General features: G+C 37.1%; 1 protein-coding gene across 1 annotated transcript; it reads left to right on the plus strand.

The window, feature by feature from the left end:
- The first annotated feature begins 1,620 nt into the window (after positions 1–1,620).
- Positions 1,621–24,341, plus strand: LOC110097419 (protein DEHYDRATION-INDUCED 19 homolog 2). Its single transcript, XM_020823788.2, has 5 exons — positions 1,621–1,882; positions 1,975–2,120; positions 3,432–3,509; positions 3,668–3,936; positions 24,039–24,341. Exons 1-5 carry the CDS (start codon positions 1,807–1,809, stop codon positions 24,139–24,141), a joined length of 672 nt encoding a protein of 223 aa, XP_020679447.1. The 5' UTR covers positions 1,621–1,806; the 3' UTR covers positions 24,142–24,341.
- Positions 24,342–25,781: the final 1,440 nt, after the last annotated feature.

A 25,781-nucleotide genomic window follows, 5' to 3' on the forward strand; every position in this document is an offset into this window, starting at 1 on the left:
AGTGTATGATATACTTTTTCTCCTTACTGCCTTAGTTCCTCTGGATGCTGAGATGAACCATGTATGTTGACTAAGCCGAGTTAAGCCTTTTTTTTCCTTTGAGTAGGATTTTCTAATCTTGATTTTGTGCCAATCCCCTTTTAGGAAGAATAATATCAGATCCTTAATCGAGAGTATTCTCAGGCTCCGGCCTGAGATGTAATTAACCACAAAGTCTTGTGCCCGAGGGAAATGGAATTCCACAATAAATAAATCCCACTCGAGCTGATGTATCGGGTGGGGGAAACCCCGTGACACTGATTAGGTCGTGTATATTATCACCTATCGGGATGTGCTGGCAAGAGCCGCTATCCTTAATGGTTGATCATATGTAGGATCTAATCTGCCATCCCATTGGCCCGCTTGCAAAGAGCGAGGAGGCCTGTGATCGTTTCTATCCTTCGGGGTGGTGCAGTCGTATACCCTCTACACCCTGTAGCGACGGATCCCTTTCGGAGGTCCATAGTTACGTTCAAACTCCAAGAGAGATTACTAAGTGCAGAGTCTGAACTGTAAAACTGTCCAATTTTTGTGAGTGTGCACAATAAAAGCAAAGTTATTATTCTCCACTCCACACACTCATAAAAATCGAATGCAATTTTGATCCAGACTCCGTACGTAATAATATCTCAAACTCCAAACATAATGATTTCTCCAAACGGAAGACTATTTTGCGCTGAGGACTAAGGCGATCAATATTAAGGGTATCAATTCGGGTCAACAGGTCAAGTTTGGGTCCAACCCGAGTTGACTTGGGCATAAACGGGTAGATCCAACTAGACCCACAAACCCGTCTGCCTTCCTTTCACGAATGCTGTTTGCCGAACCAAATGCAGTCTAAGTTGGTCAGTTGGAGTGAGCTCAGTGAGGCCGCTGGTGAGGCGGAGGTGGGGCTCGAGTGCTCAACTTGGCAAGCCGTGGTTACGCGCATCTCACGTGAAGTCAGATCGTCGCAAACTGAGTCGCTCGATGCCTCTACCCTAACATGACGAGGTAGCGAGGCAAGAGCTTGATGGAGCCTGGAGCTGGGGCTGGACCCGAGTGCGATGAGGCAAGCCTCGTCCTCGACCTGAACTTCCGCAGGAACTGGGCTAGGTCATCATGCAGGATCCGGATTAGTCAGGTCAAAATCGGGTTTTCGGGTCAACCCGATTCCAACTCATTTTCCAGGCAAGTCAAAAATCTGAATTAGAACCTGACCCATTTAATAAGCGGGTTGATCCAAATCTGAATTTTTTCGAATCAATTCCAAATTAAATTTTAGATTGTGCCAAATTTTGACACTTAGCGAAGATCTTTCTTTAATTGTAAAAAAAAAATAATAATAATAAAAAAACACTTCCGCTTTAAATCGCGGAAAATTTATCTCTCGCTGGCTTACTTCTTCAGGGTTTACCTGTTGACTTGACGAGTAATACGGTAACTTGCTTCGCACGTTATGTAAACGATTACCGATGCTGACATGGACGGTAGAGATCTTGAAGAATAGCATTTTCGTTATTTTGTTCAAGATTAAGGCCATTTGGTACTGCTAACCAATGGGGTCGGTGGGGGTTGTACTCTCTCTATGGAATCCTAATCCTCTTTTTTTAGGGCTTTCTCGCTGCGGGTGAGGGCTGAGGCGGCCAAGATCTTCCTTGGCTTTCTCCCTATATCTGCAAAATTTAAACAAAATTGATAGTCTTGATAGTAAAATTTTCTCTTCGGGTTTGTATCTTTGGTAAGGATTTTAGAGGTATTCAGGTGATTTTTCTTGCGTAGATAACAATGGAGGCAGATTCTTGGAGCCGTTTATTCTCTGCTTCTTCAAAGCGCCATCAATTATGCCAGCAATCCCGATACGGTGAGGCCTCCGGACGCTACTTAATGTCTTCTTTATTGGGTTTTACTGGTTTCAAGCTTTTAAGTGTGTCCTATTGGCTACTTGTGGGTTAGATCTCTACCTCGGTGCAGAAGAGGTTGATGGCATCGACGATGACTCTCGTGCTGAGTTTTCCTGCCCGTTTTGCGCCGAGGATTTCGATATCGTAGGGCTTTGTTGCCATATTGATGACGAGCATCCGCAGGAGGCGACAAGTGGGGTATACGCTCCTCCTGATTCTTTACTTATGCAGGCTGCCTCATTTTTAATCTTATGATAGCAGCAATTGTTCGTCCAATTTAAATCATGCATATATGTTATAGTGAGCCTTTTTTTCTTCCATGTATGTTATATTTTGAGTGAATTTTCGGTGTGTTTTGAGTTTTAATATAGGATACACTTCTGTGATACTTTTAGTGAGATCTATCTCTTCAACGTGGATTTTGCTGTTGCTCAATTAACCAAGCGATATTTTATTTTTTTCTTCTTTCCTCCCTTTGTAATGTGGTAGAAACCAGATGCTCTCTGATACGGTTGAATTTGTTGATTGCTTTCCATGACGAAGTACTTCGGTTTTTTTCCCCTTTCTATGATAAAAATTAAAAGATGTTCCCATCATACCAATTTTAATGCTAGTTTCAAAGTTTTTTATTTCTTGGGGTATCCATAATTTTGCTTGCGCTTTACTAATTTTTTGATCTGCATAAAATAATTAAATTGTGCTGATGTATAGCTTTTTGACACTTAAGTAATCTTGCAGGTTATGGTTTCATTAAACATTGATTGTGATGTTACTTCCTGATTACTTCTCCTTTTGCTTCACTTTTAGTTCTTGGGGTTTTCTTCCTTTATGAATCAGTGATTATTATTATTATTATTATTTGTTTTATCTTTGTAACACTATTCTTTAATGTTGTACTTTTTTCACCATGACGATTGGTCCACTTCTCGGAAGAGGAGTTGCTGCATTTTTTAAAGCATTTACTGGTAGGTTTTCTCATTTTATCTGATATAAAAAATTAACATTTATTTGGTTTGGCTTGTCAATTTATTCGTCGTATATGTAATATTTTTGAATGTTTTTCAGGGTCATTAATTATGAGGATGAATAAGAGTTTCTGAGTTTGTATATATTGTCTGACTCCTTTACTTACATATGAGGTTTTAAAAGGTCATATAAATATTCATAATTTCTATTTACTCCATATCTTTTACATTCCTTGTTTACAAAGCTTAAATTTTTTCTGTATAGCATGATTTTTTTTTTAATACGAGAACTTTCATTTAGAAAGAAGAATTGAATAGTTTTGTTGTATATTTATGCACTGCCGCAATCACCCATGTTGCTTTTATCTTGTCTTTCTTTTTTGTCTCTCAAGTATGAGCGATTGCTATTAATGCTTCAATTATGGTTTTTGATTTACTCTCTTTCCATTTAAATCAATCCGATAATTTTCTGTGTTTTGATTGACCTTTGTCAATCAATGTTGAATGTCAATGTTCTGAGCTGATGTGGTCTATTCTTTTGCAGATTTGTCCAATATGTGCATCAAGAGTTGGCATGGATTTGGTTGGGCACCTAACAATGGAACATGGAAATTTTTTTAAGATATCCTATCTTTTCTCTTTTGGCAATCCATTTTTATTGCGAGCTTGAATTATTGCGTTTGTGCTTATGATGGATACTTTTCTATTCAGAAAGCTATCATTATTCTTGTGTGATTTTAACTTTTATAATTTCCTTATGATTCCTTAACTGAGACTTACGTTCAAAGGAGGAGAAGGTTTAGGAGAGGCATGTTGGGCTCTCATTCTACTCTTTCGCTTCTAAGAAAAGAGCTTAGGGATGCCAATGCTCAGGCCCTTATTGGGGGTTGGTCCCATTCAAGTGCTCCACCTTCTGCAGCACCTGATCCTTTGCTGTCATCCTTGATTTACACATTGCCTGTTGCTAATTCTTCAAATGACATATTACCTGAATCGCCTGATGAGGGAGCCCTTGCAAGTGATCATTCAGAAAAACTGGCTGTTGAAAGGTTTGAAACTTTTTACATATTGGACATTGATATCTTTAATTTTTATCTATTTGGTCCTTGATTTCTATATTTTCCTCGCAAAGTTGTATATGAATCCCAATTGATATTTCAAATTGATTTTTTAGTTTCATTGTTGCACTAGCTTATGATAGCATGTTTGAGATATTTGTGACCTAGGGCATTGCCATGCTTGAGCATTCTAATGCTGTTTTTTTTTTTTTTAAGTGTCCATCTAGGTCCTTGATGTGTTGTTACAGGACTATTAGGGTACTATGTTTTTCTTTAAAAATTACTTAATTGATCAAGCGGAAAAGCAGTTATAGTTTAAGTCCTATTGTTTTGCAATGAAAAGTATGTTTACATTAGAAGTGACGGGATCAATAAAGAAAATGAAGAAAGGTCACACTTCACTGAGCTGTATCAAGATGCCTTCACCAGACCTCGAAAATGTAATTCAAATTAATGTGCCTGAAGAGAATATGCATCTGTCATTATTTTGAGAGTTTACTTTATAAAGTACATCTCGACTCCATTCAAATCTCTATGGATTTCCAATGAAAAAAGACTGATTTGCTATCTACTTTCATTTTATTAGAGCTATTAGGTGGAGCTAGAAACTGAATTACTTAAATAGGTTGATTTTTTTGTTGGCAAGGCTTGTTTGCACTCTTTCACTGGTTTTCTATTTCAACAACCTAATTTTAATATTTATGAAAACATGCAGAAGAATGCTCCATGATTGTATAACTTTAGGAGCACACTTGTTGGATCCATCTCTATGAGATTAGTGATAGCTTTATTTATATGAAATGCAGTCATTAGCAATAATTGTCATTCTTGCTCTCCAAGTTCATGCTATCCTCTTTTCTTCTTTTTTATTTTCGTAACAGTGTTACTTTTGTTTGTGCGCGTGTGTGTGTATGAGTAGAATCACAACTTAAGATTATCTTGTGAACTTGCTTGAGCACGGCAAGATTAATAATTGTGAATGAACATAATGGGCTAAGTTTGAGCCAATCTCCGCTTAATTTAAGATTATATTGTGATCTTGCTTGAGCATAGTAAGATAAATAATTGTGAGTGAACACAATATGCCAAATTTGAGCCAACCTTCGCTTAGCTTGTTTTCTTGTGAGCCGACTCATTTGACAATATAAAAATAGAATGAGCTTATATAAATTATAATTAAATTTTATCTACAAAAAAATGGAATGAAAAAAAGAAAATCCGTCTCCTATTTTTCTCACCTTAATTTCCCTTTTTTAATTACCATACTCTTATTTTTTCCACATTTCCATCATGGCAAATCCTAAAATCCACTTTTATCTTTTCTACTTCACATGAAAATTTACTGGCTAGTGTGCCTGCTTGAACTCACTCAAACTCATTGATTTGGGCATGAGCTTTTGCTTAATTACTTGAGGGTCAAGCTCAAGCTTAAGCCAGGGTTGATCTAGCTTGATTTTACACATTTCTAATTTCTAACCCTAAGGACGGCCAATGTTAGCAATGCAACCAATTAAAAAATTGGTTTGATTGTATGTTTGGATAAACCATAGTGGCTAACTGTGAGTGAATTCGATGGGCCAGGCTTGAGCCAATTTCCACATAGCTTGTTTTTTTGTGAGCCAACTCATTAACAATATCTTACTAGATTGTGCTTATAAATTAGAATTCAATGTTTTAATTATAAAGATGGACTGAATAAAGAAAAATTATGTTCTATTCTTCTTGTCTAGTTGTGTGGTAATTAGCATCCATATTATTAATTGTTTCTTACGTGTTTAGCTAAAAAATGTGTTTGTTTTGGCTGTGAAAATTGTCAGGTATGTCCGTCTGTGTCAAAATGGAAAATGACATGGTTCCTTAAAATTGATTGTCAATCTTTTTTCTCAAGGAAAAATTATTTTGTGTCTGAGTGCTATAAGTAAATTCATATGTTAGTATTTCTTTTATTACTTAGCGGACAGGCATGGAAGAATGATTTTGTTTTCTCTAGTGTAAACTAGAGGTTCCAAGTGGATCAAAATTCCTTTGCAAGTGTTGAGATAAAGCTGCATGCGTCAACCCTCACATACCTAGGATTGGTGGGTGCCCTATGCGATGGGTATTACCTTTTATTTCATTTATCAATTGCTTGAAATCATAATACCCAACTTTATTTTTATGACTGCTTTTATTTTTTGTATGTCATAATAATTCATAACTGCATGAAGTGTGATGAGTGTGGTGTTTGATATTTGGAACAACAATTGACAAAGACCAATTATTGTCCAAGAACTTAGATCTGTTAAAATTTGCCAAATGAACTATCTATATGGGCATCTGTGTATTAGTTCATTTTGATATTGTATGTTAACATACATAGATATTTAATATCAATGATTATTGCTTTTTTGCTTTGTTTTGTAAATGCATTCATATTTTTATGGGTTATCCAATAAGTATAATTTTTCAAATTATACCTCTTTAAAGCATATATGATCGGTTTATTACTATTTTCAAAATACTTCTCACTACAAAACTATAGTTGCACTTCTCATACCTTATTAACCGTCTCTGTTATGCTTTATCATTTTTTGTTTAAATTATTTTGGCGAGAATATTCCAGTGAATTACCGGAAGTCGGATTTCAACAGCTCATGTTGCTCTTAGAAGGAATGAATAGAGAAGAAGGCTCTGACCCTAAATTATTACGATATGGGATGGATGATTTATGGAAGCTTGAGTCCTGATGAATGAACTTAATGTTTTGATTAATCTTCTTGAGTTTTTTGAACTTCAAGCATTATATTTTGCTCGTTCCGTGCTAAGTAAAATATTGAATTTTTAAATGAAGATGATAGATAAATGTTTAGGTCCTTTAACTCCTTAAATAATACAGTAAAAAAATCACTTAAAAACATATAATATAATTTTCATTTTAAAATTCAAGATCAAACTACAGATGCTTATGCATTAATATTTATGTTTGAATTAATATAGAGTCCAATTTACTAGAATTAAGTGCTGGAATGCCAAGCTCAACTAATTCTTTAACTTGAAAACTCTAGCGATGACCTAATAGTATAGAGATGATTAGAACTGAATTCATCTTCGGCTGCAATTGACAAGAATGATACTATTCATGTTTACATATGATTAGCAAAGGGACTGATGCCAAAATCTATCAGTTATGATCAGAAGTCAGTGAAGAACCATTATTATTGACATTATTGATGAGATGTGTTTAACCTGAATCATAGAAACTGAATTGCCACTTGAGATGGTTGTAATATCTTGGAGTATCATAAAGCAGATTCTTGTAAGCATTGCATTAGTATTGGATCAATGATGGTGTTAAAGGAGTCAGGATGATGAAAAATTTGCTTATGTGAGATACTCCTAGGTCTTTTGACATTTCAGTAGGGATAGCAGTTGTTAATCTCTTTTCATTTTAGGTAGGTTTTGTAGGAAGAATTAAATGATGTTAAGAAAATGTCACTGCCAGTTTCTCCTTCATGATTTTGTTTTTCAGTTTGCTGGATAAGTTCTACTGATTGTGTTTACCAGCAATTTTTAAAACAAAAATCAAGATTCACCACAAAAATCAAAGTGTGGAAAATAAATGCGGAAGCAGTAATAAAGAACACAGAAATTTGTAGTGGTTCGGTCAACAGGACCTACGTCCACTCCCCGGAGGCGCCCTCCGAGTATTGCACTAAACTCAATATCTCTCCTTTTGCCCCCACAACAAGGCAGAGAAGCCTATACAAACATCCTTTCCACCAACCTAACTGAAGTAGAGAACTCGACTCCTTTTGCTTCCTCCAGAAGCAGGCAGAGAACCCAACTCCTTTTCCTTCCTCTAGAAGCAGACAATGAATCCAACTCCTTTTGTTTTCTCCTGAAATAGGTAGAAAACTTTGATCAGATGTTGAAGTTTACCTCTCTAGAACCCCCAAGGAACTGAGGATGACGACTGGAGAAGACAACATAAAAAAACTAAAAGAACGATGACTTCTGATCATCTGAAGGTGGTGGTGGTGGAGGTGGATGTGGCTGAAAGTAACTTGAAAGAGTGGCGAACTGCTTTCTAAACCAGGCCATATCCTGGTCATGCTGATGCTGCAGGCGAATAATGTCCTTAGTATGTTGCTACTCCTGCGCAGCAACATATCCCTCAAAGCGAAGCTCCCATTGGTTGAATCGCTCAACCAGTTAATCCAGCTGAGAGTGCTGGCTGAGAGGAACAGGTGCAGGAGCAAGTTTCAGGAGCTACCTCTTTCGCAGCTCTCCGGCTTCCTCGTCCCCTAGGTGGAGACGAGTACTGTGAAGAGCGTGGAAGTAGTTGTTCGAGTAGAAAACAGGTTGAAAGTTAGGTGGTGCAGGATATTTGAGGTTGTATTTTGATTCTAGAATATAAGTAATGATATGTTCTAAGGCAAGATTGGGCTTCCTCCTTTGTCCTGGATCTCGAATAGTAGTTAAATGCTCAAGGTAAAAAAAGATCATGTCAGTGGCATTGAATTCACGACGAGCCAAAATATAGAAGTTGGTGATTGAGAGAAGTGGAGTAATGTGAACGCGATCACCAGCTTTTGAGAGGATAGAGATGAGAAGGACATGTTGGATTGTCCTAGCATCTTTGAGTAAGATGCTAGTCTCTCCAACGTGAAAGTGAGCGTTGATGTTCCTTAAGAAGTGGTTGGCTGGAGCCCAATCGTAATCAGGATCAGAAGAGAGGATATGTAGTTTGTCCCCTGTGGTGGAGGTGGATGTGGCTGAAAGTAACTTGAAAGAGTGGCAAATTGCTTTCCAAACTAGGCCATATTTTGGTCATGCTCATGTTGCAGGCGAATAATGTCCTTAGTATGTTGCTGCTCCTGCGCAGCAACATATCCCTCGAAGCGAAGCTCCCATTGGTTGAATCGCTCCACCAGCTGATCCAGCTGAGAGTGCTGGCAGAGTAGAGCAGGTGTAGGAGCAAGTTTCAGGAGCTGCCTCTTCCGCAGCTCTCCGGCTTCCTCGTCCCCTAGTTGGAGACGAGTACTGTGAAGAGCGTGGAAGCAGTTGTTCGAGTAGAAAGCAGGATGAAAGTTAGGTGGTGCAGGATATTGGAGGTTATATTTTGATTCTAGAATATATGCAATGATATGTCCTAAGGCAAGATTGGGCTTCCTCCTATGTCCTGGATCTCGAATAGTAGTTAAATGCTCAATGTAAAGAAAGATCATGTTAGTGTCATTGAATTCGCGATGGGCTAAAATGTAGGTGGTGGTGATTGAGAGAAGTGGAGTAATGTGAACGTGATCACCGGCTTTTGAGAGGATACAGATGCGAAGGACATGTTGGATTGTCCTAGCATCTTTGAGTAAGGTGCTAGTCTCTCCAACGTGAAAGTGAGCGTTGATGTTCCTTAAGAAGTGGTTGGCCGGAGCCCAATCGTAATCAGGACCAGAAGAGAGGATATGTAGTTTGTCCCCTGTGGTGGAAAGGTGCAAAAGTTCTGCACAGTCTTATATATGATCTCGACGGGACATCGATTCACATATGATCCTAGAGAAGTAAAATAAGAAATTATGCGGAGTCTAGCGAAGAATTCAAAGAGTAATTCGGAATTGAAATGAACAATAAGAGTAAGGAGAAAATACAAGGAGGTGTGAGCCAACAGATCATGTATTGGATATGAGAGAATGTTCGGGTTGATAGACCGGACACAAGGAGGTGTGAGCCAACAGATCAAGTACCGGATATGAGAGAATGATCGGGCGACAGTGATTCCGGCCGTCTTATATTGGTAGGCGGCTTAATCATTCGCCTCTGTGAATCGAGGGTCCAGAGTCGCCCTTGAGGAACTCCCAGAAGGATGGAGAGATCGCTTTTCGCCGGCCATTAACAGAAAACAGAGCACAATTGTAAGAGCACAAAGGGATTTGAGAAGGTTTGAGTGAGAAAAAAACGGCTGAAAGGCTCGGTTTATAAAGAATTGGCCCGATCGTCCAGGACGATTGTAGAATAATCCAGGCCGATTGGGTACAATAATTGCATCCAGGCCGATTGGTCAAAAATTCTATCGTCCAGGACCATCAGATATCATCCCGGACAATAAGACAGGCGATCGTCCTGAGGAGTTAAGCTGAACGACCATTGAAAAAGAAGATCATTTTGACCGATTAGGTGGATTGTCCAGGACGATGCACAATAATGGATCATACCTGCCAAATTTAAAAATGTTTAAAACATTGCCACGTGTATCGTCCATGACGAATAGGTGGATCGTCCGGGACGATCACCAATAATAGATCTTACTGGCCGAATTTAAAGTGTTAAAACGTATTGCCACGTGTATCGTCCAGGACGAACATGTGGATCTTATGGGCCGATTTTTCATAAATTGAGCAAAGAGTGAATAACATCGTCCAAGACGAAAGAGAATCGTCTAGGACGATCACATATGATTGAAGTAGAAGACGATCAGATCGTCCATGACGATAATACATTGTCCAGGACGATCAAAAGCAGAGAAAGTCATATCAGACATTTAGATGGGGATTCAAATTGAGTTGAGCCGATCGATCAGGATGATATAAATATCGTCTGGGCACAAAAATGTTTAAATTCTGATGATGGATGAAGATGATCAGAGAAGGCCTAAAATTTTAACAACACATGTAAAAAAGAAAATAAGAAAAAAAGAAGAGAAATAAACAAAAGAAAAACAAAAAGTAAATTTTATCATTTTTTTATTTTTTTTTGTTTAAAAATAAGGTATGAATATAATAAAATCTTCAAGTGATTGAATTTAAGGACTTGTAAGACCAATGAGTTAACATCGATGAAATCAGAAAATGGTAGAATATCTGATCCTGCTAACCCTAAGGCTAACCAAGAGAGGAGTTAGCAGGATCGGATATTCTACCATTTTCCAATTTCATCGATGTTAACTCATTGATCTTAGAAGTCCTTAAATTTAATTACTTGGAGACTTTATTATATTCATGCATTGTTTAAAAAAAATAAAAAAAAATTAGAAAATGATAAAATTACTTTTTATTTGTCTCTTTTTTTTTCTGTCTATTTGTCTTACTTTCTTTTTTACCTGTGTTATTAAAGTTTTAGGCATTCTCTGATCATCTCCATCCATCATCTGAATTTAAACCTTTTTGTCACATTGGCCCAGACGATATTTATATCGTCCTGGTCGATCGGCTCAACTCACTTTGAATTTTCATTTAAACGTTTGATATGATTTTTTCTGCTTTTGATCGTCCTGGACGTTGCTTTATCGTCCTGGACGATCTGATTGTCTTCTGCTTCAATCATCTGTGATCGTCCTAGACGATGTTATTCACTCTTTGCTCAATTTATGGAAAATCGGCCCGTACGATTCACCTGTTCGTCCTGGATGATACACGTGGCAATGTCTTAAATGTTTTTAAATTTGATCGCTATGATCCATTATTGTGCATCGTCTTAGACGATCCACCTAATCGGTTAGGAAGATATTTTTCAACGGTTGTCCAGCTTGACTCCTCGGGATGATCTCCTGTGTCTTATTATCTCGGACGATAGGACCGCCTTTTTGACCAATCGGCCTGTACGCAATTATTGTACCCGATCGGCCTGGACAATTCTGCGATCGTCCTAGACGATCGGGCCGATTCTTTATAAACTGAGTCTTTCAACCATTTTTTCTCACTCAAACCTTTTCAAATCCCCTTGTGCTCTGTCTTCTGTTAATGGCCGGCGGAAAGCGATCTCGTCATCTTTCTAGGAGTTCTTCGAGGGCGACTCTGGACCCTCGATTCACTGAGGCGGACGATCAAGCCGCCTACCAAAGATACAAGATGACCGGAATCCTATCTCCCGGTCTGTCAACCCGAACATTCTCTCATATCCGGTATTTGATCTGTTTGCTCACACCTTCTTGTGTTTTCTCCTTACTCTTAGTGTTCCTTTCAATTCCGAATTACTCTTTGAATACTTCGTCAGTCTCCGCATAAATTCTTCTTTTGTTTCTCTCGGATCCTATGTGAATTGACGTCCCGTCGAGATCACATATCAAGATTATACAGAACTTTTGCACCTTTCCACCACAGGGGACAAACTACATATCCTCTGTTCTGATCCTGATTACTATTGGGCTTCGGCCAACTATTTCTTAAGGAACACCAACGCTCACTTTCAAGTTAGAGAGATTAGCACCTTACTCAAAGATGCTAGGACAATCCAACATGTCTTTCGCAACTTAATCCTTCAAAAAGTTGGTGATCGTGTTCACATTACTCCAGTTCTCTCGATCACCACCTTCTATATTTTGGCCGGCCGCGAATTCAATGCCACTGACCTGATCTTTCGTTACATTGAGCATTTAACTACTATTCGAGATTCAGGACATAGGAGGAAGCCCAATCTTGCCTTAGGACATCTTGCATATGTTCTAGAATCAAAATACAGCCTCCAATATCCTGCACCACCTAACTTTCAGCCTGTTTTCTACTCGAACAACTCCTTCCACGCTCTTCATAGTGCTCGTCTCCACCAAGGTTTAAAATTGTGTAAATAAGCCTCGAGGCAGTTTTCATCCGTGAGGCGAGGCGTAATCCTCGAGGCGTTCTGAGGCGTAAGCCTCACGGACGCAGAATTGCGTAAATGAGAATTTAAGGGTTTTAGCAGGTAAATAATAGTAAGATTCTATCATACAATAAAAACATCTAAATGACAAGTGGAATTAGTGGAAATTAAGAAAAGAGATGCAATAAAAGCATGTTCCAAAGTACAAAATCACAAAATTATAGTCTATCAAAACTCCCAAAGTACAATTAAGAAGGAACATATAAAATCCAATCATATTCCATTACTAAATGGGTCTTCAGGGGAATCTTCTTCTCCAATTGTATCTATGAATGCTATATTTTCATTATCTTTAATATGACTCACTTTTCTCTTCCCCGTTCAATAAGAATGATCATTAATTCATTATCATGTTAATTGCTCACTTGATATAAATATAATGCAATAGCATATAACAAGTTGTGGAATACCTTTACTTGATTGTTGTGCTGCAAAGCTAGTGAATGTGTGCTGTGGTATTAGTGGATGTGCCCACTTGATCTGCTTCGCCTCTCAAGAAATTCATATATAGATCCTCTAGCTGTAAGTCTGATAATGGCAAATCTGTCTCATCATCTATGAACCACTCATTATCTGACACATCATCACACACCAACGGGTCCTCATCATCCTTCAACCCCTTATTTCTCAACCTCCTATCTCTTAACCTCTTTTTGTGCATAATATATACAAGGGAGTTCATTCTGAGTGTTGATAGTCGATTTCTTCTCTTTGTTTGCACATGACTATATGTACTCCAGTTTCGCTTACACCAAGAAGAAGAACAAGTGAGGCCCAAAACTCTTACAGCAAAACTCTGTAACTCAGGTGAAATCACCAAATTGGATCCACCATTCAACTATTTTTAAGAAGAAAAATGATAATCAGAATATAAATAAGTGGTTTGCATTTACCAAAATAACTATACCTGAAGACTGTTTGACAATCGTTGATTTTGCTGCATGCAGATAAAAAAACTCTCTTTATTCCGAAATAGAACAAGTTGTAAATCTGCAAGCTCCCTATTTGTTTTCTCCGGTATTAGTCATTCCATGCAATGATACAGACCAAGCTTCACCTCTGGGTTTGAAGATTTCCTATATGAATATTGAAATTGAGGATTGAGATAATATGCCGCTGCATGTAGATGACGGTGTAACTGTACCTCCTACCAAGCATCAATGATATCCCAAATCTCTCTATAACTTGCCTCCTCTCCTCCCAAGTTGTGTGCAATCAACTCCTTGGCCTCATCCATAACATTATAAATAAAACCCATGGCTGGTTTCTTCTCGACATCTACTAAATGTAGAACTTGCACTAATGGTCTCATGCTCAATACAACATAGGTCACAATAGCCCAAAATTTATCATTTAGAATTATTTTTCTTATTTCCTTCGCCTCACTTTTCTTCTCTCACGCAGATTTAAGCCATTTTGTTGATGTAAACATTCCTTCCAGAGGTTGTCTCACATCCAACAGGTTTCGCAGTGTCAAATAAGATGTGGCAAACCTATAGATTTGCAGTGCACAAATATAAGAACATACAGTAGGAATTGATAATGATTTGCAGTGCACAATTGTAAGAACATACCTAGTGGTTGCAGGGCGAATGATTTCCTTCTTTAAAAACTTTCTCATCAAGGCTAAGACCCATGAATGGTTGTAGATGAACTTTGTGATCTTCTTCGCCCTAGAAAGAGCGCTCTTGTGCTGAGGTAAGTCACCAAGTTCCTCCAAAATAAGATCGATACAATGTGCTGCGCAAGGGGTTCAATAAAGATGTGGCATTTTCTCCATCAACATCTGACCAGCTGCTTTGTATGCACTGGCATTGTCAGTCATCACTTGAACAACTAATTGCTCCCCAATCTCCTCAATAATCCCATCTAGTAATTTGAAAATGAATGCAACATTTTTAACCTTATATGAAGCTTCAATTGATCGTAAAAACACCGTATCGTAGGGATTGTTGACAAGGATGTTAATCAAGCTCCTGCTCTTCATGTCAGACCTTCCATCTGACATAATGGTAACACCAGTCTCAATCCATGTCCGTTTAATCTCATCAATGCTCCGCTCTGTGTTCTGCAGCTCCTTCAAAATCCATGTTCGCAAACTCGTACATGGATGGTGCCTTCAACCCTCTCCCATACAACCCTACAGACCTCACCATATTGAAGTAGGCAGGCGATGTCGCAACATTAAATGGTATGACATTCTAAAAAAAAAAAAACTTGTCAATATTCATGCAAATCTGGCGTCGACCGTCTCTGGTACCATTATGCTTGTCCTCTATCCTCTCATGGATTAGTCATATACTGATCCATAGGACCCCGTGCACCTCTATTATGTATAGTGTGGAAAAGCCCTTTCCACTCTCGCTCCTGAAGTAAGCACCATGTTTGACCTTTTCATCAAATTGCTCATTGTAAGTGTTTTGCCGTGGTATTTTTCTTCATGTAAGCAATAATTTCATCCTTCACCTTGTCTGACACTTTTGTACATGGTGCTACGTTCTTATGAGAGCATGATAAGTGTTCCTTCATGCAGGTTACTCCGCCCTTCACCACTTTTTCACAAAAATTGCATTTTAAATACACATACGTCTTCTCGCTGCCTCCTACGTCAACTTGCACACTATATTTCCAAGAAGGGTCACGCCTCAATGACTTATATGTCTTTTCCTTGCCTCTAACCATGTTTCCTAATGCAAAAATTCAAAAACAAACAAAAAATTCAAAAAATAAAAAACCTTAGATTTTCTTTCACTTGAAAAATCTAACCCTAAACTAAAAAAAAATACCTAAAATCGATTGTGGACTTCTCTAGAGGGCGGTGGCGCCGGCGAGAGTGGCGGCAGGAAGGGAGGCCGAGCGTGCGGGAGGCGGTCACGTTCGCGAACAGAGGCTGCGGGAGATTTTTTTTCGAGTTTAGCTAGAACCGAATGGAAGGAAAAAAAGACTACATTTTAAGTAGGTGGGACCAGATTTGATGAGGTGTATGCCTCACCTCTAATTACGCAATTGCGCCTTAGAGGCGCGCCTCAGATCCGGTGAGGCGTACGCCTCTGCCAAGGGGAAAATTACGTAAGCCTCAAGGCATATTTGGGGCAAATTGCGCAGAGGAGCGCCTCAAGGCACGCCTCTTATTGCGCAATTTTAAACAGAGGTCTCCACCCAGGGTACGAGGAAGCTGAGGGAGCTGCGGTGGAGGCAGCTCTTGCACCTGTTCCTGCACCTAGTCCGCTCCGCCAGCACTCTCAGCTGGATTAGCTGGTGGAGCGATTATACCAGTGGGAGCTTCGCTTTGAGGGATACGTTGCTGCGCAAGAGCAGCAACATACTGAGGACATTATTTGCCTGCAGCATCAGCACGACCATAATATGGCCTGGTTTGGAGAGCAGTTCGCCACTCTTTCGAGTTATTTTTAGTCACATGCACCTCCACCACCACCTCCTTCAGATGATCAGGGGCCATTATTCTTTTAATTTTTTTATGTTATTTTTTATTGTAGTTTGTTTCTGTTTTTAAGTCTCTACTTTGTTTCTGTTTTACTTTCCTCCTTTTTGTGATGTCAAAAGGGGAGTAGTTTATTGTACTGTTTGTTATGTAGTTTGATTATGTTATTGGATAATTGATCTATTTCCATTAAAATGCCTTGAACTGCTTAGATTATTCTTTGGTTTGTTATCTTAAAAAAGAGAGAGATTGTTGCAAATCTGATTTTATGGATTAGAATTTTGATGATAGCAAACATTCATGTTTTTCTACGACTGCCTTGCCCACTAACATTTCAGGTCCACAAGATTGAGTGCAACTCAAGTTAGCTCAAGATTGGGTAGATTAGGTCTGAGTTAGTTTGTAATTTTTTTCCTTTCTTGAGTCTATTGTAAATGATGTGGTTCTTGATGTTAAGTAACCTTGCACACACACATGGGAGAAAATTTCTGTTTGTTGGTTAGAGTTCTTTGTTTTGGTCGCATAGTCCGGGATGATTCAAACATTATCCTGGATGATCTGTTAAAAACAGAAACCCTAATTTGGACATTCTGGTTAAGGCAGTCATCATTAAGCACATCGTCCTAGACGATATTCATATCGGTCGGGACGTTAGGCTCAAATCAGAAAGAATCAGCCGCTAGATCTATTTAGGTATTTTTTTATTTTTGTACATCGTCCTGGACGATGCAGCACAATTATGCCTAAATTAGTCTGGTAATTAAGGAAAGCAATTAAGGTTTGATTGTACGATCACATCTTCCTAAACGATCGCAGGATCGTCCGAGACGATCTCTTGAACGATTGACATCGGTCAGCTTCTATTCAGGGCGATGCTCTAGACGAGTTTCACAGATTTGAACTAATCGCCCGGGACGATCGTGAGATCGGCCTGGATGATTAAGCTATTTTTTCATCGTCCAGACATTCTTTCAGAGTGATTGTTTGGATGATATTCAAGGATTTGTACCGATCGTACAGGACGATATTAGATCGGCCTAGATGATATGAACAAAAATCATCTGATCGTCCCAAATCGTCCGGGCTGATTGACCGAAATTTACGCTGTTCGTCCAGGACGATATCCATACCATCTTGGACGATAAAGTTGGTTTATATAAAATAAGAGCTATTATGAAATTCTTCTATTTAAGAGTTCTTGTTCTACCCAAGTGCTCATCTTTTGTTGTTGTGCTAACCTGAGAGAGCCAAGAGGAGAGGGAGAGAAAGGGAGAGAGAGACAAGATTATGTGAGGGTGAGTTTGTGAGGAGTTCACAAAGGTTGCTCTATGTAAGGATCTATCGTCGTCTTCTCTAGTCGTCATCCTCAGTTCCTTGGGGGTTCTATAAAGGTAAATTTTAGCTTCTGATCAAGGTTCTCTGCCTGCTTCAGAAGGAAGCAAAATGAGTTGGGTTCTCTGCCTGCTTCTGGAGGAAGCAAAAGGGGTTGGGTTCTCTGTCTCACCTGGGTTGGTGGAAAGGAGGTTTGTATAGGCTTCTCCGCCTTGCTGTGGGGGCAAAAGGAGAGACACTAAGTTTAGTGCAATACTCGGAGGACGCCTCTGGGGAGTGAACGTAGGTCGTGTTGACCGAACCACTATAAATTTCTGTGTTCTTTATTATTGCTTCCGCATTTATTTTTCGCACTTTGATTTCTATGGTGAATCTTGGTTTTTGTTTTAAAGTTGTGTTTTGATCGAAATATTTTTTAAAATACTAATTCATCCTCTCTTGGTTAGCCTTGTTAGTTCACAAGGGCTTAACATCCCTAACGAATTGCAACAATTACATTTGATGAAATTTCATTTTGTTTTTCATAATAACTCGTGATTTAATGATAACTATATAAACGTCTGATATGACATTTTCTGCTTCTGATCGTCCTGGACGATGCTTTATCATCCTAGACGATTTAATCTTCTGCTTCAATCATCTGTGATAGTCCTGGGTGATTCTCTTTCGTCCTGGACGATGTTAGTCACTCTTTGCTCAATTTATGGAAAATCGGCACGTACGATTCACCTGTTCATCGTGGACGATACACGTGACAATGTTTTAAACGTTTTTAAATTCGGACGGTACGATCCATTATTGTACATTGTCCTGGATGATCCACCTAATCGGCCAGGACGATCTTCTTTTTCAATGGTCGTCCAGTTTGACTTCTCGGGACGATCGCCTGTGTCTTATCGTCCCGGACGATAGGACTGCCTTTTTTACTAATCGGCTTGGACGCAATTATTCTGCGATCGTCCTGGACGATTCTGCGATCGTCCTGGACGATTCTGCGATCGTCCTGGACGATTCTGCGATCGTCCTGGACGATCGGGCCGATTCTTTATAAACCGAGCCTTTCAGCCGTTTTTTCTCACTCAAACCTTCTCAAATCCCCTTGTGCTCTTGCTCTTGTGCTCTGTCTTCTGTTAATGGCCAGCCGAAAGCGATCTCGCCATCCTTCTGGGAGTTCCTCGAGGGCGACTATGGACCCTCGATTCACTGAGGCGGACGATCAAGCCACCTACCAAAGATACAAGAAGGCCGGAATCACTGTCTCCCGGTCTGTCAACCAGAACATTCTCTCATATCCGGTACTTGATCTGTTTGCTCACACCTCCTTGTGTTTTCTCCTTACTCTTGCTGTTCCTTTCAATTCTGAATTACTCTTTGAATTCTTTGCCAGTCTCCACATAAATTCTTCTTTTACTTCTCTTGGATCCTATGTGAATTGACGTCTCGTCGAGATCATATATCAAAACTGTGTAGAACTTTTGCATCTTTCCACCACAGGGGACAAACTACATATCCTCTGTTCTGATTTTGATTACGATTGGACTCTGACCAATCACTTCTTAAGGAACACCAACTCTCATTTTCATGCTGGAGAGACTAGCACCTTACTCAATGATGCTAGGACAATCTAACATCTCCTTCGCTCCTCTATCCTCCCAAAAGCTGGTGATCGCGTTCACATTACTCCACTTCTCTCAATCACCACCTTCTACATTTTGGCCCGTCGCGAATTCAATGCCACTGACTTGATCTTTCGTTACATTGAGCATTTAACTACTATTCGAGATTAAGGATATATGAGGAAGCCCAATCTTGCCTTAGGACATATCATTGCATATGTTCTATAATTAAAATACAATCTCTAATATCCTGCACCACCTAACTTTCATCCTGCTTTCTACTCGAACAATTCCTTCCACGCTCTTCACATTACTCGTCTCCACCCAGGGACGAGTAGCTTAGAAATGGAACAATCTCTTTCGCATTCATTTCAACCCCACCAAGTAAATTCGACTCCAGGTAGAGGTAGAGTTAATCTGTTTTACCTGTTAAAAGCTGTTTGATCCTATATACGGGTGCCGATTCTGAAATTTCTTCATTCCATCTTACCCTATACTGCATCTGTAAACTAATTCCCGGCAAGGTGACACTACAGTTCACATATCCTTGCCCCTTCTCTACATCTCCTAATTCTTCCCCTGTTGCCTCTTATTCTCGCCTTCTTAATTAGTAACTACAGCAATGAGAATCATGCTAAATGCTTTCCTATTAGTGATCTTTGTGTATGTAAGTTACAAATGGGAATCATTCTAAATGCTTTACTATCAGTGCTCTTTGTGCATGTATGTTGCCTTATTCTCCCTCGTATACTTACTCCATTGTTCACTTGTGTTAAAAAAAGTGCCTACACTACCATCATTGATGATCATACGGATTGTCCTCATCGTGCATCACTTCAATTTGAAGCACTGAAGAAAAATTTCTTCACTATGACTTGAGTAGCTTTCAAATTTCTAGAATGAAAGGAGGGAAAGAACTTTGGAAGACCAAGTTGCACAACATGATATCTATGATAATTTCTACCAAATGAGCAGCAATTTATAAGACAATCTATCAACTCCCCCCCCGCCCCAAAGCAATTTTATTACAATATTTAAAGTTCATTATCTTGTTTTTTATTTGATGAGCTTATGCTAGGTTGGTTGGCTCCTTTGGCTAGCTAGGCCTTCAGTCTTGTTTAAGTGCATTGACCTTTAATTGTGAGAGGATGAGTTTTATGTATGATAGATGATGATTTGTGTTGGTTTGAACATTTCAAACTGTTTCTTGTTCTTCTCAGTTTTTTGGGTAATTCTAACTTTTTAACCATTTAGAATGCAAAAGGTAATCCGATTAAAAAGCAGAAACATGATTCATCCAAAAGAATTAAGGGTAAAGGAGTAATCAATAGTATTTGGTTAGAAGCCAAATGGGATTCGGAAATTAAGAGTTAAAACCTTATCAGGCCTTCAAAAGGAATTTATGGTGAAACAAGATTGATAAGGCTAGCCCCAATAGGCCTTCAGTCGTCTTTTAAGTGCATTGACCTTTACTTGTGAGAGGATGAGTTCTATGTATGATAGATGATGATTTGTGTTGATTTCAAATTGTTTCTTGTTCTTCTCAGTTTTTGAGTTTTTGGGTAATTCCAAGTTTTTAACCACCTTGAATGCAAAAGGTACTTCATGTAAAAAGTAGAAAACATGATTCATCCGAAAAGGAAAAGATTAAGTGTAAAGGAGTAATCAATAGTATTTGTTTAGAAGACAAATGGGATTCAAAAATTAAGAGTTTTTATTTTTTTATTTTTTTTATTCGGAAATTAAGAGTTATAACCTTATCAGGCACTTCATAAGGAATGCATAGTGAAACAAGATTGACAAGGGTAGCCCCAATAGCCAACTTGAGGCCAATCTTGATTACCATGTGGTGTAAAGTGTATGCCTCCGAAGATCCAAATATGTGGTCCTGGCTTGTACGTTAGAACTGATAATTGAGCACTTGAAAATCTTCCGATTTTGTGTTTTAAGCCCCACACTTCATATAGCATTGGTGGTAGTGTAGGCTTTATCTAATTGGTTGGACAGGCGTATCATACCCCTTGACAATACTTGTCTTAAATAATCTTCATGGTAGAATTACTATGGGGAAAGATTGGTCTTTTTGATTGTGTTGTTTGCAATTTAGGAGTAAAGGACGTAAATTGCAGTGTATTTTTTTTATAAAGTGTGTTTGATATATCTTTATGCATAGAAGTTATGTATCCTGCTACTTTCATTTGATGAGAATGATATTCTATCTTACAACAACAACAACATCAAGCCTTTATCCCACTACATGGGGTCGGCTAAATGATATTCTATCTTAGAGTTATTTAATTCCAATGGATTTATCATTTATTGATCTTAGGAATTATGTAATACTGATGGATTTATCATTGTTGAAATTTGTGTGTTCCCGAATTTCAATTTGGGATACGTGAAAGATGCTTCTTGTGAGTGTGTAATGTCTTTGAAATACCTTTTCAGTTATTCAGTCTTTTCCTTTGCTCAATGCCTTTATCTCCCTCCTATCCTGGTCCCTTGTCATCACCTATGCTAATGAGCATTTGCTTGACATTTATTGATGATCGTCACTAGGGCTAACAATTATATTTGAAATTTGAAATTTGAAATTTGAAATTTGAAATTTGAAAATTGCTCGATAACTACTTGAATTTTTGTTGACTTGAAATTAAAATTAATATGCTCCAAATAAAAAATGAATTACTCAGAATTGTTAGAGCCATATATATGTTTATGCTAATACATACATGCATACGTATATATACATACATACACATACATGCAGATACGTACATACATGCATACATATACATGCATAAATATATATACATATTAATTAATATAGTTTAGATTTTTGCATATAAATAATATTTATTGAGTTACTAATATCTACTAGAATTAGCTCGAAACTCTACTTAAAGCTAGATTGAATTGACGCGATATAAGATGGTTCTTTTTATTAAATAATTTACAGTTTAAGGATTAAAAAAATCAGAATTGAAATGCTTTTCTTTGATAAAATATGTTTGAATTGCAATAATATCTGGTAGTTATGTTCCATGCAACTTGCTTTTAATGTAACATTTATTCCATGTTTGAGTTACCTAATATTGATGGATTTATAAATAATTGAATGCTCGTGTCTAAAACAATCTATTTTCTATGTTGAATGCATCTTTATTGGCACCATTAAGTAAATGAGGCCATGTTGGTCTGCATTTTATATTTCTTATTTGAAAACGTTTTGAAAGGCTATGTTTTTGAACAATTTATTTCTTATCATCATCATCCTTTATCTTGAAAAGGTTGGAGTAGCTCCAATAGAAGTTAAGATTAGAGAGAGTTGCATTAGATGTTTTGGTCACATAAAAATGGTGGCCTTCCTATGACCCGGTTAGGAAAATAGATGTATTAGATTTGACTTAGGTTAAAAAAGGTAGAGGTAGACCTATAAAGATTTGGCTAGAAAATATTAGAAATATCTTTTCTTTATTAGATGTAAATGAGAATTTAACTTTAAACATGACACAATAAAGAAAAAGGATTCATGTAGTCAACCCCACTTTGGGAGATGAAGGTCTGATGTTGTTGTTGCTGTCGTTGTTGTATCATCATCCTTAATCTTATCATGCTTATTTTGATTTAGCTTTATATATCTTGGGCTCCCTTTAATTCTGGTTCAATATTTCATGCTATGCTAATTTTATTTAACAAATCTTTTAGCAGAAAGTTGCGACTCACCTTCGGTCCGTCTACTTTTCTTTTTAATGCATTTGGATTTATTTTGTCTCCTAGCTTTTTTCGTCCCATCTTCATTTGCTGTTCTATGCCCAAATCATTTGGTCTCGTTTTCGTACTTAATTTTTAGTTGGAGCTTTTTTTTTGCACGATGTATTATCTTTTGTATACTATTTTGTTGATCCGTTTGTGTTGATTTTTTACTTATTATTCTATTTTTAAGCTCATATCTTTTTGCTTAGTTATTGATGTTCTTACTGGACATTTACAAGAGGATGTACCATGGTGTATGCTTAGAGTCTAATCGTTTTCGTTTGAGTAGATCTAAAACTTAATGCATGGAGTGTAATTTTAGTATCTATAGATCTAGTGGAAGGATTATGATTTTGGGCGATCAAGTTATTAAAAAGAGTATATGATTTATATATTTTTGACCTATTGTTTCAAGTGACGGTGAATTAGATGGTGATATTATTAATATAATTCAAGTTGGATGATTAAAGTGGAGGAATGCATTGTGCCTATTGTGTGACAAAATAATACCCCTCAAACTTAATCGAAAATTCTATAAGATGTGGTGAGAGCTGCAATACTTTTTGGCATAGAAGGTTGACCATTTAAAAGAGAAGCATAAAATTAAGTGTTGCAGAGATGAGGTTGAAAATGCAAAACGAGTAAAAGCATGTAAAGGTTGGAGTATCTTTAGTGTCAGCTAAGATTAGAGAGTGTTGCCTTAGATGGTTTGGTCGCATGAAACATCGACCTTCCGTTGAGCCGGTTAGGAGAGTAATGTATTAGATTTTTCTTATGTTAAGAAAGGTAGAGACAGACTTAAAAATATTTGGTTTAAGAGTATAATAAATGATTTTTTTTTTTTAAGATTTAAAAGAGAATTCGACTCTTAACAAAGACAATGGAGAAGAATGATTCATGTAGCCAAACCCTCATGGTGGGGATAAAGGGTTGATGCTATTGTATTTTATTTGCCCATCTTCTAGACTTCAATAAATTATCTTTGTTTATTTTTCTGTACTTTATGTTCAATAGGTGCTTTATTCATTAATTTTTTATTTGAATCATTTTTTAATCTATACCTCATTCTATATCCTTCATAGTACTATCAGTTTGTGGTAGTTCTGTAAAATATTTCTTAGCTTAATGATACTTTGCATTGTATATTACTTGCACATCTCTAGATTACTGGGCAATTTATTTATACTTTGTGTTTCAGCACTATGTGCATTTCTAGAATGATTTCTCAAACTTGGTATAAAATACTATGTACAATGGCTTGTAATTACTTGGTTCTATTAGTGTTTTGACTTGCATATTTTTCTAAAATTAACAAATGATTTTTTATGAACCTTGTCCAGCTCAAAGCCATGTTTATCTGACAAGGAGCATGAGGAAAGAACTCGCAAGTGTGAGTTTGTTAGGGGGCTTGTCCTATCCACAATATTTGAGGACATCGTATGAACTTGGGTTGCCATTCCTCTTGATGGCAGCTATCTGCCGCTCATTGGTCTCTTCGAGAAATAAGCATTTTAGATGCAGCTGTGTATGTAAATGCCAGTAGAAAGAGAAACACGTTTTATTATGTATTATATATGTTGTTTTAGTAGTATGAATATTTCAATGAAACTTAATTTTATCTTTATATAGTTATCATTAAATCACGAGTTATTATGACTTTGATGACTTTCACTTCTGCTGCTACAAATGCCGCTGCATTATCCTTATTAGAAGGAATGTTACTGTTCGTTCATCCGCAATGTGAAAAAGGATGCGTGAAACAGATTTACGCAATCTTCTCGGTTACTGTTCATCCGCAATTTCGAACGCTTTTTATGCCGTGTCTAATTTTTTAGGATCCAACGCCTTTCGGTACGGCAATTTCGAGTAGCCTCCAGGATCTACAGATAAGCTCGTGCATCAATTTGGTTTGATATGCCTGACAATTGCAATGAATATTGGTTAAAAACTGTTCTAGTATCAATAATTAGCTTATTTTTAGCTTTATTAATTATATAATAGTATCAATCAAACGCCTTTACTTGTAATAAATAGTCGGCAACTGAAGAAGGAAATCAAATTATAATCGGAGAGATTTGAGTAAGGGAGGCAGAGAGGAGATGAAGCTACAAGGTCAATAATTTAAATTACAACTATTTTTTTCATGAAAGTTGGTAAGAATATTTGTTTCTCTTATTTATGTAAATATATGCTGATTTGTTGTTTGTGTATGAACTGTTATTGTTATGGATTATAAAAAAAATTTATAATATTATTCAATTTTTAGAATTTCATTCTTATATATTCCAAAAAAATGTATATGTATATGTATAAGATGGCTTGTATTTTGATATATTTATTGCTAAAGTTGTATTTATGATCATATTATCTGCTATTAGTTTTCTTAGAAGTAGTTTATTTAAGTGAATTTTCCCTCCAAAAAGGTAAATAAGTTGTCATTGTAATAATTTTTTTATTTTCTATTTTTAGGCAAAGAGTTTTCTAAAATAAATCACTAGGAATTATATGTATGTAAAAAAAGATATGCTGTAAATATTTGATATAATTTATCGAATTGCATTTAAAACATAGAGTGAATCTATTGGGATCAAAATCAAAACCAAAATTATTATGTTTATTATCATAATATAGAACAAATTTTTATAATTAACAAAATTAAGTGTATTATATATATTGTCTTTAGAATCAGTTAGATTTGCTATGATGTAAAGCAATTAACTAAAGAATAATGAAGTTATTATTATCATCTTTATTTTTAAATTTGATGATTGATGATATAAGTAAAAAAAATAAGCATATAAGATAAATTTAATAAATTGCTTCGCTTTTTAGCTTGATCATGGTTGAGCACATACATATATGACTTCTCTCTAAAGGTGGGATCATTCGATCATGATCCAATTAGGTGATGTTGCGATGTATTACTGATAAAATTGAGAAATATTTCAGTATGATTTTATAGTAAAATATCCTTTTGCAAAATCTATGTATTGACTTTGATCCTACTCAATATTTCAAACTCCAAATATTAAACAGATTAATTTTAAAATTTCTTTATGTAACAATCCCATTGGTTCTCCTAA

Source organism: Dendrobium catenatum, unplaced genomic scaffold (genome assembly GCF_001605985.2).
Source record: "Dendrobium catenatum unplaced genomic scaffold, ASM160598v2 fragScaff_scaffold_1497, whole genome shotgun sequence".
Classification (NCBI taxonomy): domain Eukaryota; kingdom Viridiplantae; phylum Streptophyta; class Magnoliopsida; order Asparagales; family Orchidaceae; genus Dendrobium; species Dendrobium catenatum.

Excerpts from the sequence above, each read along its gene's own strand:
- LOC110097419 (XM_020823788.2), top strand. The coding sequence starts at position 1,807 with ATGGAGGCAGATTCTTGGAGCCGTTTATTCTCTGCTTCTTCAAAGCGC. Across the intron at positions 2,121-3,431 it reads CGCAGGAGGCGACAAGTGGG|ATTTGTCCAATATGTGCATC; the intron begins GTATACGCTCCT and ends ATTCTTTTGCAG. Across the intron at positions 3,510-3,667 it reads AACATGGAAATTTTTTTAAG|GTTCAAAGGAGGAGAAGGTT; the intron begins ATATCCTATCTT and ends ACTGAGACTTAC.